This window comes from Manacus vitellinus, unplaced genomic scaffold, assembly GCF_001715985.3.
Source record: "Manacus vitellinus isolate BGI_N305 unplaced genomic scaffold, ASM171598v3 scaffold_46_pilon, whole genome shotgun sequence".
Taxonomy (NCBI): Eukaryota; Metazoa; Chordata; class Aves; order Passeriformes; family Pipridae; genus Manacus; species Manacus vitellinus.
In genome coordinates, this window is record NW_021940578.1 from 3,682,422 (window position 1) to 3,697,972 (window position 15,551).

The 15,551-nt window shown below is 44.8% G+C and overlaps 1 protein-coding gene across 1 annotated transcript in view; it reads left to right on the forward strand.

The window, feature by feature from the left end:
• EXOSC10 (exosome component 10) overlaps positions 1–14,743 on the forward strand; it is a 16,081-nt gene extending 1,338 nt beyond the window's left edge. Inside the window, exons 2-25 of the mRNA XM_029962393.1 lie at positions 23–159; positions 585–708; positions 1,198–1,302; positions 1,721–1,886; positions 2,586–2,697; positions 2,988–3,063; positions 3,200–3,310; positions 3,730–3,873; positions 4,172–4,362; positions 4,983–5,139; positions 5,776–5,924; positions 6,236–6,286; positions 7,032–7,143; positions 7,785–7,835; positions 8,360–8,438; positions 8,602–8,723; positions 9,012–9,107; positions 9,726–9,800; positions 10,210–10,297; positions 10,513–10,586; positions 11,153–11,321; positions 11,798–11,859; positions 12,983–13,056; positions 13,635–14,743. Coding sequence (XP_029818253.1) covers positions 23–159; positions 585–708; positions 1,198–1,302; positions 1,721–1,886; positions 2,586–2,697; positions 2,988–3,063; positions 3,200–3,310; positions 3,730–3,873; positions 4,172–4,362; positions 4,983–5,139; positions 5,776–5,924; positions 6,236–6,286; positions 7,032–7,143; positions 7,785–7,835; positions 8,360–8,438; positions 8,602–8,723; positions 9,012–9,107; positions 9,726–9,800; positions 10,210–10,297; positions 10,513–10,586; positions 11,153–11,321; positions 11,798–11,859; positions 12,983–13,056; positions 13,635–13,665 — 2,556 coding nt within the window. The 3' untranslated portion in view covers positions 13,666–14,743. The remainder of the gene's footprint in view (positions 1–22; positions 160–584; positions 709–1,197; positions 1,303–1,720; positions 1,887–2,585; positions 2,698–2,987; positions 3,064–3,199; positions 3,311–3,729; positions 3,874–4,171; positions 4,363–4,982; positions 5,140–5,775; positions 5,925–6,235; positions 6,287–7,031; positions 7,144–7,784; positions 7,836–8,359; positions 8,439–8,601; positions 8,724–9,011; positions 9,108–9,725; positions 9,801–10,209; positions 10,298–10,512; positions 10,587–11,152; positions 11,322–11,797; positions 11,860–12,982; positions 13,057–13,634) is intronic.
• Positions 14,744–15,551: the final 808 nt, after the last annotated feature.

The following is a 15,551-nucleotide window of genomic DNA, read 5'->3' on the forward strand; positions in this document are numbered from 1 at the left end:
ATAACGTGGTGTTCTTGCACAGTACGCCCTGGGCACGGTGGTGGCTGCAACAAAGGCATCCAACGGGCTCCCCCAGCCCGGCGACGAGTACGATTTCTACCGCAGCTTCCCCGGCTTCCGCGCGTACTGCGACACGCAGGGAGACCGCCTGCTCCGCTGGTAAGGGCCTGCTGCCCCTCCCCATGCCCCCAGCAGGCAGCCCCCTCCTCTGGGAACTCCATGCTTTGCTGTAGGTAAAACAGTGTTTTACTTCACACCTGATTTTAGCTGCTCTTCTAGCCCCGTGACAAGCTTAAAGAGGGCCTTTCATACTGATCACCACGAAGAGCTGTGGCAGAGGGGAGCAGCTGACTCCAAACAAAAACACTCCAAACACTTTTAAAAGTCGTGGTGTGGTTTGTGAGAAATTAATTCTGGCACTTAATGCTGCATAGGTGCTTCTCCTATTCACTGCTCATGTGATGATATCTACGGTTTGATTTATTTTCAAACTTTGAAGTGCAGAAAGTTGAAGAAAGCTGGATGTTTTAGGACTGAGATTGCCTGCTCACAGATTGCTGACAGCTGTGCTGTTCTCTTGCAAGCATGAGCCAGGTGATGCAGTACCACGGCTGCCGGAGCCTCCTGAAAGAGTCCAGCAAAGTGACAGGGCTGGAAGATAAATTTGATATGCTGGTTGACTCCAACGACGTCATTCTTGAAAGAGTGGTAAGCAAATTATTTCTGGATGTGGTTCTTATAAACTGTTCAGTTCCCATAACTTCTTTTTTCATTGCAAGAGTTTCAGTGGTAGTGCTTTCACAGTTACAGTTGGTGTTTCCTCAGTCTGGTGTTTTCCCTTATTTTAAAACCCTCTCCATGTGCTGGGCCAGAGCTCCCAGCAGCTGAGGCAGGTGGGTTATGGGCCAGAGGGAGGGACTGCAATATGTGACTTGTGAGGAAACTAAATACAGTTTGGCACGAAACCCTCACAACCTGGGAACAGGTCTGTACATTTTAGAGCTGCTTCTCTGAGGAAACTCTTCCCACCCTTGATGGCCAGCATGCTCCTCCCACATTGTCTGTCTTGTGTTGTGCAGAATTTGGGGGAAATGGCAGTGGAGGTACCTACCCATGTGACTTCCTTTACTCGATCTGACCAAAGGGGCTGAGTGTGGTAATTTAGCAGGTGTTTCACGTTGCTTTTCTGGGTTTTAGAGTATTTTATTGGATGAGGCATCCGGAGTGAACAGAAACCAGCAGCCAGTCCTGCCAGCTGGGTTACAACCCCCACAGATGATCGTTTCCAGCTGGAACCGTAAGGTGAGGCCCCTGTGCTCAGCTTGCTGTGTTAGCTCAGCTCTTCTCCCAGCCTTGGCACTACTAATTCTCCAGTCGAGTTCAGTAGTTTAATATTCTCTCATGTTTTTTTCACACATTCTGAGTCCCTCCCTCTTTTTTCCCTTTTCTTGTTCATTCAGACTTGATTCTGGATTCTCTGTGCTTTCACTTGCCATTTCAGTGTCATGTACACAACAGCCCTTCCTGTGCTTACTCATATGGATTCAGGATCCTGATTCAGAGAACTCTCATTCCTCAGTGCTGGACTTGCTGAGAAAAAGTGACTCAGTTTTGAGCGTGGGGTATAACTTTGTTTCTCTGAATGTTGGGTCAGGCTGAGTAGGAGAAACTCTGAATGTCTGTTAAGTCATGTGAGTTTTACCTGTGGTTTTTTAAACAGGCAGGAGAATTCCACAAGAGGACTCAGTCTGAAACCTTCCGACTGCTTCATGCCAAGAATATCTCTCGACCGCAGCTTAAGTTTCGAGAAAAGATTGACAACTCCAACACTCCCTTTGTCCCTAAACTTTTTATCAAGCCAAATGCTCTGAAACCTTTGCCTGAAGGTAAGGAGATTGTTTTACTTGGGTGACCTGTTGAGAGTATGTGACACAAACCTGGTCCTCACAGTCTAGAGGAGAAATCATTGACTGTAAAAACACATAACAGGAGATGTTGAGCATTTGGGTGTAGTGAGCTCTGTGACTCTGTTTACCTGTCTAATGTAAGAGTAGATCAACATACAGCATCTTCTTGTTGGTATACAGCAAATAATCTGTCCCAAACAGATATTGTGCTCTTTACCACCACTGAACATACATGAGAGTCACTTTTGCCTCAGAAGTCTTGACCAATCTAGTTGACTTTACAGATGTTCTTTCAAACGAGTGAGGTGTGTAGGGAGACCTACCTTTGCTTTGGGTGATTTACCAGAGCCACTGTGTAACACCCTATTTTGGTAACATTCTGCTGCTGATGGTTCATCCATAATCTCCACTGAAGCCACTGTACTTTTAATAACTGAAGATTTTTCAATCTCCTTCCAAGCTTTTGAGCAGAACCACCTTGTGTCTTGCTTAACAGCAACCTGGTGACTGAGTTGTCGTTCAAGGTGCTGACAGCAAAAGCTGCAGCTCTAAATTGTTAAGATTTTTGATGCTTTGTGGTTTTAATAGGATCTCGTGGTGGGTGGAGGGGAGAGAGTAGTAGGCTGAGAAGGTGTGATGTGGGGGACCCAGTCCAGTTATTCCATATTGGTTGTTCAGCCCTCACAAAAAGTGGACGGCAGCGAAAGGAGCGCCCTGAGGACTTGGACGTGCCAGCTGCCTTGGCAGACTTCATACATCAGCAGAGGACGCAGCAAACTGAGCAAGACATGTAAGAAATGAACCTGGCAGCGAGGTGCTGGGAGCCCCACGGGTGGGCCTGTGCCCGTGTGCTCCCACCACGCTGGTGCTCGCCGTGTGTAACAGCTCTGCATGTGTTTGTGCCCACACTGCAGTGTGTGTGATTTGCTTTAGACCTCTGCAGTTACATTGAACCTGTGCTTAATAACAGACAGCATTTCTGCCGGAAAGGGAAACTGCCGTAGGTGTCAAAGTCTCTGTGCTCTGGCCTCACAAAGGTGGCTGGGATTTAGCCTGTGCTTATCTTCCTAATTTCCACAGGTTTGCTCACCCTTACCAGTATGAACTAGAGCATTTCTCTCCACCAGATGGAGTTCTCAAGAAACCAGAACTCCAGGTTGGTGCCCACTTTAATTTGCAGCTGCAGCTGCAGTACATTTACAGCCATACTTGACAAATTTCAGATCTGAGGGTGGAGGTGGGGGTGGGAGTTGGCAGAGAACATACCATACCTAATTCATGTGCTCTGCCAGATGTACAGGCCCATGGAGGAAACACCCTGTCACTTTATCACCACACTGGATGAGCTGGTAGAACTGAATGAAAAGCTTATGAACTGTAAAGAGTTTGCCCTGGATTTGGAGGTAATCAAATTGCCTTTTCTGTTTAAAACTTAACACGTGTACTTTCAGGACCTAGGAGACCATTATATTCTTCTAGTCTGTTTTGTCATTTTCTCTTTTTTTTTGTACTTTTTGACATGAGAAAACAGTTCATGACCCTGATCCATCAGATATTATCTATGAAGTTGAATTAAATAGTGTCAATATTATAAGTTTTCCAGTCGTTGGACTGGCTTCCCACTTCTAGCTGAATTTGATCTTCTTTCAGTTCATCTCATGATTTTTTTATGTCATCTTAATGACTGCAAAGAGAAAGTTTGATTATCCAGTTGTCTTTTTTCTTAAAGAAGTCCTTTCCTTCCTTCATTTGGGGTGCTGTTTGTTTTATGGCATTACTTCTGTAACGAATCCTAGTTTACACCTCTCTTCCCCACTTTCAGCACCATTCCTACAGGAGCTTCCTGGGCTTGACATGTCTGCTGCAGATTTCCACTCGAACAGAAGATTTCATTATTGATGCCCTGGAGCTGCGCAGCGACCTGAACATCCTCAATGAGACCTTCACAGACCCTGCCATTGTGAAGGTCAGCTGCCAAACTCACCACAATTCCCTTTTTTATTATCATTATTGGTTTAGTTTAAGTTTTATTATACTTAAAATCACACTTGGCTCTGCTCTCACTGTCATTTGTTCATGGACCTCTTTCCTTGATGTAAGTGGTGAACTACTTGCCAGTTGCACTCCTTTAGTAGTTCTGTACTTAACAGTAAAGGACAGAGAAAAGAAATCTGGTCCTAGACACATGAATATGAAAGCACAGCACCACCAGCCTGGAGTAGAAATGTTCCTTGTATCATTCCCAACTTGTTTTGCTTTTCAAGGTCCTTCATGGTGCTGATTCAGACGTGGAATGGCTGCAGAGAGACTTTGGTCTGTACTTGGTGAACATGTTTGATACTCACCAAGCTGCTCGGCTCCTCAATCTTGGCAGGCATTCTTTGGAGCACCTGCTAAAGCTGTATTGCAGTGTAGATGCTGACAAGAAGTACCAGCTGGCTGACTGGAGGATACGGTAAAAACTGACCCCTAAATGGGCTGGAGCTGCCAGGTAGCTCTTTCTCCTTGTTTGCACTGCTAGAGCTTCTAGTTGCAAGACCCATAGTTATAGGTTAGTCTCAAAGTGAATGAGCACTGCATTCACCTTGGCTGTGCCTTAAGTTTGAGTGTAGAACAGTGCCTAACCACTGCAGTGTTATGGAGTCAGTCTGTATTTGCTCCCCCAGAGCCCCCACGAAAACACTGTCACCTGTACAAGGTGCTGTTGGAGCAGGGAGCTTGGGCTGTGCAGGTGCACCCTACACACCACAGAGATCCTAAATCTACTTTATGTAGGCTCTGCAGAGACAGCAGAGTTATGACAAATACCACAGCAAGCAGTTCTGCCATCTGACTCAGCTGCAGGGCAGTCCTGCTCTCTGGCAGGACTGTGAACAGGATGCCATATGAATTGGAGAGGGCACAGCATGTTACTGCTGTGGCCCAACAAATCCTTCAGCAAGGAAACAGAGGAATTCCCATGTTAGTTCTTGGCATGTCTCGTGTCCAGTTTGCACTAATATGCCTTGCAAGAGGAAAGTGGCAGTTTGGTGGGACAACTGAAACATGCTAGTGTAATTGTGGCTCTTTTTCTAGCCCTTTGCCAGAAGAAATGCTGCAGTATGCCCGTGATGACACTCACTACTTGCTCTACATCTATGACAAAATGAGGGAGGCGCTGTGGGAGAGAGGGAACGAGCAGCCCACGCAGCTGCAGGTTGTGTGGCAGCGCAGCAGGGACATCTGCCTGAAGGTAAAGCTTCACCTGGATGGATTACCTGGATCAGGGTATGGGCTTGAGACAGAAGGTCCTCTGCCTGTTCTACTCTCTTACATAAACACAGTTTGTTCTCCTCTTTGTGTATCTGAAATCAGCTGTATAAACTCTGCCTCAGTCATGCGCAGTCACTTGTTTCACTGGCTAAAATCCTTGGATTGAGGTGCCTTCCTGCAGTTTTTTGAATGCTAGCACTCCTTGGCCTCACACTGCATTCAAGTGTGTCTTTTCCAAGAGAGATGTTACATTTCCAGTTCTGCTGGATGTTCCTAGAAGTTCAAAGCCTTGCTGGAGTTGCCTTATGAGACAATTACGTTGTGCCTGGAAAATACTGTCTATGAAAATAGGCCTTGTGTAATATAGAGAAGCCTGAAGATACTGAAGCTCCTCCTGGAGTTGCTGAGGGTGGTTTTCCCCTAAAAATGGATGAGATGTGTGTTTTTCAGGAATAGGTTCCTAGCAATCATTTAGGGTAAAAGCTCAAGACACATTGTGCCAGAGTGCATTCAGTCCCCTGATGTCCGTGTGAGATTCTCTGTCTCAGTGGAGCAAGGCAAACTAGAAAGCACAAATCCAATACTGATCACGAGTGTTTCTTTTTTTCCTGTCCAGAAATACATCAAGCCCCTCTTCACAGATGAATCCTACCTTGAGCTCTACAGGAGGCAGAAAAAACACCTCGACACCCAGCAGCTGGCAGCATTTAGGTTGCTGTTTGCATGGAGGGACAAGATAGCACGTCAAGAGGACGAGAGCACAGGGTAGGAAGTCTTTTGTTATGGACACTGGCTTAATACTTCAATAAATCTCTTGGATTGTGCCCCTTCCACCCCTGAGATGGAACCACTTTGTAGAAATCACTGTACTGCCTCAGGCTGCTTGTTGCTCAGAAGTCCTGTTACATTAGCAGTAAATTCTTACAGGTACCTAGATCAGTCCTACTTAATTCCTTTTCTTTTTAACTGATGTCATCTTCTCAGACCTTGTAATTGGGGCAGAGTTGTGCACTTTGGAGGTATTTTTAAGTGGTTTTAACATTCTGTTACATTCACACCGCCTCTTTGTGTTGTAGATATGTGCTCCCAAATCACATGCTGTTGAAGATCTCAGAGGAGCTGCCCAAGTAAGTTCAGTTCACCCTGAAGGAGTCTTATTTGATTTTAATATCCAGCAAGTTCCTTCCTAGTGTGTAATGATTTCTGATTTCCTTCCAGCTGCCAGTACTGCTTTTCTCTATAGTTGTTCAGTTTGGAAGAGAAATAAATAGCAATACTCCTTGGGAAGGCTCCAGGCCTCTGGGATACATCTCTGACTTTATTCCCCTAATAAACCACATTCCTTTGCATTGTTCTATGTCACAAATTCCCGAGATTCCCACACTATTACAGAACAAGAGAGGGATGAGTTCCCCCATAGCATTTATTTGGGCTTTTTTGCACTTCTTAGAGGGTTGGGAAGGGCAAGGGGCAGATCCCTTGAAATACCCAATTTACACAACGTTTTCCTTGACCACTTGGCACTCATCATCTAACATCCATACTTGAGAGTAATAAAGATGCATCTTTAAAGGTAGGCCCACTGCTGGACTCAGCTTTCATAGGTGAATATTGAATGAAATGATGATGAGGAGAGTCAGATCACAGAAAAGTTAAATGAGAGGAGAGCTGACTTAATGGCTTCTCCTTGTCTGCACAAACTGATACAGAAGAATTTTATCACAGAGAATAAACTTTGACATATTAATCTGGCTTGTCTTGCTCTGTCACAGTCAGGACCGTGGTTATATCCCATTGCACATCCTTGGAATGCAAATACCTGACATATTGGCCATAAATACAGCACACTGAATCTTCCTCCTCTCTCTTTAGAGAACCCCAGGGCATCATTGCCTGCTGTAATCCCGTCCCACCCCTCGTTCGCCAGCAGATTAATGAATTGCATCTGCTCATTCAGCAGGCCCGGGAGATGCCTCTTGTCAAGGTAGGAGTAGCTGGTACCACACAGGAGACTCATCACTGGCTTTCCCTAAGCTGGGGACTGGAGCTGAGTGGTGACCTGGGATGATGTGTGTGCTGAAGTTTGCTTTTTGGACGCTGAATGTGATGCTCTGTGGCAGAGCAGAAAGATCCGCTGCAGCTCCTTGCCTGTGTGCTCTTTGGTGGTTCCCTGCAGAACTGGAGCAGCAAAGGAGCAGACACTGCTCGAGCAGGGTGCAGTTGTCTGTCTTACACTGCACGTCTCGTTTGCCTGCGTGAGGAAGAACTGCACCTTGTGGAATTTGTTGGCCGTGTAAACGGACTCATAAATCTTTTACAGCTGTGGCGAGGCAAACAAAAACAGCCCTGGCTGCAAGAGCTTCATTAGTTGAAATGCATCATCAGCATGTTGATATTAGTACAGCTTTCCTCCTGTAGTGAAACAAAAACACTTGTGAGCAAGAGTGTGTCCTTTCTGTGCAAGGTGTTTAAATATATAGCCAAGTGCAAACACTGCAGGAGAAGAAAGTAATTTTATTAAACTGCTAGCTTGTAATGAATGTGTTGAAAACATTGATAAGGAGGCCAGCCTAGAAGAAACAGGGCAGGTACATTTAAGTAACTTGCTTTTCTCTCCCATTCTAGTCAGAGATTACTTCAACTGCCAAGAAGAGAACATCTCTACCCACCCCTGAGGTACTGTTTACAGGATATTTTTACCTAATGTCTTCAGCCTTAAACTTGGAAACAAATGTAGCAAAATTCTACTTTCTGGTGAATTGCTTATCTCATCCCTTTTACAGATCTCTCAGCTTTAGCTTAATGTTTGTTTTCTGTGCTAGACTCATAACATTACCAGCTGTAAATTGGTGTTTTACAAACCACTATAAAGCAGCACTTAAGGCTGTATCAGCAAACACTCTGGCTGCTGGACAGTTTCATATGTGTTAAAATATATTGACTGAGCTGTAAGAAGAGAGGTTTCAGATGAGTTTATAAGGCTGAGTTGTTCATTCTCCTCTTGTGTGTGAAGTAAATCATCTCCATTAACCAGTGGGTGTTTGCATAGGTAGCCTTTTGATGCCAGGTGCAATGTGCTCTGGCAAGTGAGCTACATTAGGAATTTCATCCTTTTGTTTGAATTTCTGTCTTAAGTGTCTGCAGTATGTGAAACCATAGATTCATAGTGTATTGTGTTTGTAATTTGAATCCCTCTGCAGAAGCTGGAGAATGCCCTCTTTGGACCACATGACAGCTCACGGATTCCTATGGATGATTTTCAGAGCAGCTCTGCCTTGGGTAATTTAGAGTTAACCTAAAAGCTGTGCTAATAATGCAGTGATGGGGCTTTGACATGGAGGAAATAAATGGCCCTGAAAAAACTTTCAGAGGAATCTCATTACACAAAAGAGCAGTAAAATACACAAGTATCTAATAAAAATTTTGTCTCCTTTTCATGCAGAGCCTGCACCAGTTTTGAAAGATGCTTGTCTCTTCTCAGACAGTGAGAGGACAACGAATATCCAAGATAGTCAGCCAGAGCCAGCATGTCTTGTTGCTACTGCCACTGTCAGCATATTCAGTGTAAGCAGCATGTTTGTGAGTGTCAGTATTGAAGTATTAGAAAACAGACTTAATAATCTGATAAAACTGTGTGGAAGTGTTGCAAGAAATAATCAGGAGGGACGTGCCTGGCAACAGCACTGACTCCTGTCAGGTGTGTGGCATAACCCAGACAGCTGGGTTAGAAGGCCAGCAAGTTAAATGTCTCTGGAGGGTCACTGCTCTCAGTGGGGGTTCAGAGTGAGAAACAGCAGTAGCCAAACCAAGAGAATATTTGTGTTAATATTTCTTTTTTTTTCTTCTTTTAAGGAAAGTGATGGAGATGAAGGAAATAAGAGGCCTTTAACCACTGCACAGCGGAAAGCTCAGCTAATAATGGAGTCCTTTGAAAATCCATTTAAAATGGTAAAAGCTCCCAATACATATTTGTAGTGGGACTCACAAAATATCCAGTGCAGAGAATGCCCTGAGCTGGTTTTTCAGGTGTATCTTTAAGACCTTGATAGAGCATCAGCTGCTCCTCACTGGAATCAAGGGGTTGTTCTTCTTGCAAAGACACGTGTGGACTTGTTTTCAAAACACATTTAAATGCCTCTTGGATATAAGTCTACATAGTAAACAGCCCTTTCTCTAGTTTTTTTAATCAAGTTTGAGGTTTTTGAAATTTGCATCAGGTTTTCATCTCTACTTTATGGCTAGAGTTAGTGAGCTGAACAATAGAATACTGCTGCAGATTTGTAGTGGCAAATTACTAGGAAATAATATCAAACCAACTTTTTCTGGTGTGCGGTTGAGGGTTGGTTTGTTGGGGTTTTTTGGTTTTGTGGGGCTTTTTTCAGTTGGTTTTTCTTTAATATTTCTCTTGGGCATAGCTGCAGTAACTTCTCTTTTTCCACAAGGTGTTCCATCTGCAGAATGCTTCTCAAATATGAACTCACTGATTTACAACAAGTAGCATTTTAGCAATGAGATAAATGTCATGTACTGTGTTTAAAGCAAAATGGTTTCTTTGCCTCTCTACAGTACCTACCTCCAGAGGAGAATTCTACCTATATCTCACAATCTGCCAAGTTTGACCCATCATCAAAAATTTATGAGGTAAGCCTTGTGCTAAAAACTCCTGCAAAGTGGTGCAAAAGAAACAAGTAGTGTGTTTTGCTTTGGGAACCTCAGCAATATAGTATTTTTTTTTCTTCTTGAGAAACTTGACATGTTTCTGTGGCATTTGTATTCTTTGGAGAACCAGGACTGGAGACATTTCACTGTCTGTCAAAGCTGCAACTACTGCTGAAGTATCTGCCTTTGTTCTCATGGCCTGTTTGCAGCTCAGAACTTTAAAAGCACTTGGTTTTACTTCACCTGGTGCAGCAGATCTTAATCTCTTTTACCATCCAGATTGATCTTTTGTACTCTTAATGAAGACCAGCACGTGGAAGCAAGTTTATAAACTCCCTTTTGCCGTAAAACTTCAAACAGAATGGTTCCAGGTGACACTTTTTCATTGCAGATCAGCAATCGATGGAAGCTGATGAGTCAGGCACCAGTACAGAAGAAGCCCAAGAATGAAATCAGTAAGAAAGCAGCCCAGGAGTCAGGTACAGCCATTCCTCCCTTCCTCAGGGTGTGTGCCAGCATGCTCTTCCCTGTGCACATAGGTTGTTTCCTGTAGATGATGGATTTCCTGAGAAATGATGTAGTTTGGTAATGTTTATACTATGTTTAGTTTGAGACTTGCTGCTTTACTTGCTTTTTCTAAGCTCCTGGCTAACTTACTGCTGCTTTTTACAGTAATGCTTGTTTGTCTCCATAGCTGCCCGTGCCCAGGCACAGAAGGTGCATAAAAACACAACACAAAACGTTGTGTCTGTTCGTCAGCAAGCCATGGTATGTCATGGAATTCCCTCCTTCCAGACTGTGCCCATCTTGACTGTTAGAGCAGCTCAGAGTGAAACCCTGAGCCCTGTCACTCTGGAACACCTGAATGTCAGTGTTTGGACAGTGTTTGGTGCTGCCCTGGGTGTAACAACAGGCCCTACTAACTGTGCTGTGCACACTGTCACATCCCTCCATGTGCTCAGTAGGGAATTTTTTCCACTGCTGCACTTCTGCTCCTCACTTGTTCCCCCAAAACTCCTCACTTGTTCCACGTAGGCTCCCCCAAATCTGCCAGTGCAGCTACAGCAGGTCTCAGCCTCTGATATCCTGTGAAATGACAGCTTGGCTTTTTAGCTCAGAAGTGCCTGCTGTGTGAGGAGAAAAAAACCAAAGCAGTTTAGGCCCCAGGAAGAGCAGAGAGCTTTCTCCCCACACTGTTATTGCCACAGGCAGGAGCTGTCACTGGGGCCTGGCTCCACTGGGCAGTTCATCTGCACCCCCATGCCTGTGCAGGAGTGTTTCATTCTCCTCTCCTGACCTTGTCCTTGGTTCTCTTCTGTGGGTTGCTTTCCCAGCAGGAACAAGCAAATAGGAAGAGGGAAAGAGACACGAGTGAAACGGGAGCGGAGTTGCCAACACAGGAGAAGAAACGGCCAAAACCCCCCCAGCAACCAGAGGAGCTGGAAGCACCGAAGCAGTTTACCCCCTTTGATTACAGCAAGTCCAACTTCAAAGTGTTTGCAGGTAAGATCTGATCCCCTGCTAGAGTGCTGCAGGCTGTGGAAAACGTTTCCAACTGAGCCTGGAGAAGGCTTGTGGGAATGTGGGTGGCAAAGCAGTGCAGACTGTTACAGTGCACTCACCGTACAGTGGGGAAGCACTTGAAGAAGTTGACTCGAGGAATGTACACTTCAACATCCCTTCTGATTTGGAAACAAAATCCTGAAAACATTGGCCAAGTGGGTTGTGGGTTTGGGTTTTGTTTCTTTTCTCCATGGAGAAAGTCATCTGTTTAATTGGACTTGGGAACTAGGAGGCAAAGAGGATTGGACTCCTTTGTAAGAAGCATCTATTCAAAAGCATCCCCTGTCCTTAAGAGACTGTTCTGAGTTGTACTGTGTGGGAGACTACAACAAAGCCTCCATATCATCAGAGGAACACTGTGGAATGCATTGTTCTTTATGGAGAATTTTAGTGACAGCTTCTCCTCTCTCCTTTAGGAAGCAGCAAATCGAAGCAGTCGCCACAGTTTGATCCTGCCAAGCAAGCTTACACAGGCAAGGTATGGGCCTGTCATGAAAAGAGGAACAGAAGTGTGGGTGACAGTGTGTACCAAGCTGGGGAGGACAGATGACCTTTTCTGGATGTACAGAGTGTTCCCTAACAGCACTTGGTGCTGAGGTGCAGCTTCCAACCACAACTTCGTGCTTCCCATTTAGCAGGAGCTTCCTTGGGGCCCCTCAGACTCTTTGTTGTTTCCCACTTCTTTGTACATTATTCACACCTACACCTCCACACATCACAGGCATGACACTTGGACCACAGCACACCACTACAAATTCCCAGTACCAAATTCAAGGCACTCTCAAAAATCTCAGTCATTCCAGTGGTTCCAGGTCATTTCAGGTCTGTGTGTTGATCATGTTCTCCCCAAGTACTGTTATCAGGAAAACAGTCTGAGCTCAGAGATTTTTCACTTACTGCTAATTGAGATTGAAGAGAAGAAAGAAAACAATCAAACACAAACTTAGGGCAGTTCCTGTGCTGTCCCCTGCAAACCTGGGCACCTAAACCCCCCATCTATACCTGCATAGTGCTCACACATGGAGTTTGGTGCTGATGTGTCATGTCCATGGGCTTTCAGGCAGGAAGTAACAGGAAGCCCGTGTGTGAACTCACTGGGTGCTTGAGCATTAATTTTAAGTTCTGAAGCTCATTTCTTGCATTTCAGCCTCCCCTGTGCATGCTGCTTTCCTGCATATTTAACTGGAGGGAAAATGTTACCAGGGAGCATCTGAGACATTCAAAAAAATTGTGTTTTAGAAGCTGAACCAGTTTATGCCTGATAGAGTAGGAAACAGTTTCCTGTGCAATCCTGTCAGTTGAAACTTGTTCCAGGATTAAAAAATGAAACCAAATGGTGAATTTGGGACAGCCTGTACAGGTCTTTCTGCCTAGCTGGGTAAGATGTGTTGTCAGTGGGGCACTGTGCCTCACATGTCCTGGTCAGAGCAGTAGAACAGCACTTCCTCAGGTGCACTCAGAGCAGCCCTAAAGCATAAAGCTCACGCTGTGGATGGAGTGGTGTGAGGGTGGCACAACCTGGGCAGCACATGAACCTCACAGGATACACTGGATCTGGCAGGAACCTCACTGTGCTGGTGTTTTGTTTCTTCTCTGTGCAGAAATTTGCTGGAGCTAACAAACTTCAACAGTCTGGAAACCGGAGCATGTCCTACCTGGCGGGGAAAGCTGAGAGGTGTGTTGTCAGCCTGCTCTGACCCAGCTGGAGTGTTTGCACACCCCTGCCCTGGAGCCATGGGCAGAGCACAGCTTTTGTGCTCTGCTGCTGTGGGAGCTTAAGCACATGTTTAGTGGGAAGAGGTTGTGTCACAGCTTGACGTCAGTTTAAAGGGGAAAAAAAGGAAAAAAAAGAGAAACTTAGTCAGGATTAATGCAATCAAAGACAAGTCTGAGTGGAAGGTTTGAAATGCTGAGGTAAAAGTCTGTGTTAATGGATGTGGGAGTTGCTTTCTTTGACCACAAAGGTAGGTGGAGGTGGGGAGAACATCTGGCTGGCTTGGGAGGAAGACAAATAACAGTACTGCCAAGCATGAACATTCTTGTTCTGAATGGATACTTAATGTTTAGCTTACAAGAGATGAGTCTTGTGTGTTACTTAGTCATAAAAGAGCAACACTAGGTAAGGGCAGCACTGGAGGGGGTAAGGGCTCTGTCTGCATCAGGACCCTTGATAAAATCATTGTAACATCGTCAGTGTTCAGTCTTGAGTGAATTTAGAGCAGGAGTTAAAGTGTTTGTGTAACTCTTTTGCAGGGGTTCGACACACCACTGGCCAAAGAGATAATCCTTGTTACAGGACCTGTGGGAGTTGCTGCTGAAGGAAACAATAGTTAGAAGTGTTGTCACCACGAGGAGGCAAATACCGGTCATTGAGCAATTTTTGTACAGAAAATGTTTTTAAGACCATTAAACCCCTTTTTGTTCCAAAAGGAAAAAACATTTTAATTGATGCCACTTTTATTATATTCACATTGGTTTTTTTTCTAATTATACTCATAATGTTGCCTTTTTTATAATTTTGAAAGTTTATCCTGTTTCCTCAAACACAGTTAGGCTGAACTTGTCACTTGTTGGAGTTGCCTGAAGTCCAGAACCAGCATATCAATGGAGTATGAGAGGAACCTCTTGGCACCTCTAAAGGCAGCACAGAAATAATAGATTCAGTAGATATGACTCAAACCCCAGCAGTCCAGAGGAGGAAATGAGGCCAGACTGTCTTTTATGTTAGACCTTGCTTACAAATTGAACTGCACAGCTCAACTCTTACAGGACAAGGTAATATGAAAAATGAGTGTGTTTACCTGGCAGTGTTTGTGTATTTTTAAACAAAGACTTTATTCCAAGGGACAAAAAAAATAGTTAGGATACTTTTGGGATCAGAGGTCAGTGGCTTCACCATAAAGTTATAGAGTGAAAGTAATAGCATTAGGCAGAAGGTACAAACAGGGTGCAGTGTTGGGCTGGGGAAAGGCAGCGGGTTCTGTGCTGCAGCTGAACCTCTGCAGCTAAACTAACATCTCCAGGTTTTAAATACCCACAGTGAGTTACCCCAGAGTCTTTGTAGAGAGTATCAGAAACAGTATCAGTACTTGGTGGATGGACGACAGAGCTGATTCTAATGCTGACCACTGCTGGCTGGTAATGCTGCTGTGCAGAGGTAAGGAACATGACATTTTAACAGGGCTTTATTTTATAAACACTGGGGAGGTTTGGGATTGAGTTTGTTTTCAGTCTCTTCCACTATTTTTGGGGAGTAGGGAGTGGAAGGAACAGAGAAGGGTTCTTAGGTATCTTAGTGTAAACAGAGCCAACTGAGCAGCATTGTAATGGTGGAACAGAGTCTCTTTCTGCTCATAAAATCTGCTTGCATGGCTGAATATTGGAGAATGTTTTCGTAAAGAGGCAGTTAAATAGCAATTGTCTCTAAGTGCATTTGCAGGGGCTGCCAATTCCCTTCCTAGCTTTACCAGTTCTGGTTGTTTCTGTAACATGAAGAACAAGTAAGTCTTACTAAAAACTCCCTTGCCCCCAGGGATATTAAAATCTCTCTAGTTTAAGTCCTCTACTTAAAGTTCTATGCAAAGTGACATTTCAAGGGTGATCTTAATTTCAGGTCTTTTCTGTTTTCATTTTATGAGTTGCCACAGTTTTTAAAAATGTCTCTAATGGAAGTGAGTAGCAAATCCCTGTGTGCTTTATTCATCTAGCTGTGCCAGTCAAGTTGTAGCCCTGGGATCCACTACTCTGGGGCTGATTTGCTGTTGTGCAGCAGTTGTTGGAGATCTTTGTGTAACATGGTTGGAGAACTACTCTTGGTAAGAACCTTGATGTGTTTCTCCCAAGGGCTGCTCCTCGGAGCACAAGCTGAGTACAGGCCAGGGCCCACCAGCACCAGAACCAAACCTGCACACAATCCCAGGATGGGTCAGGGTGGAAGGGACCACAGTGGGTCATCTGGTTGCACCTCCCTGCTCCAGCAGGGTCATCCCAGAGCACATGGCCCAGGATTGTGTCCAAACGGGTCTGGAATATCCCCGGTGAGGGGAACTCCACCCTCCCTGGGCACCCTGTTCAGAGCTGGGTCACTGCACAGGGAAGAAGTTCTTCCTCATGTTCAGGTGGAACTTTCTGGGCACCGGTTTCTGCCCCATTCTCTTGTGCCATTGCTGG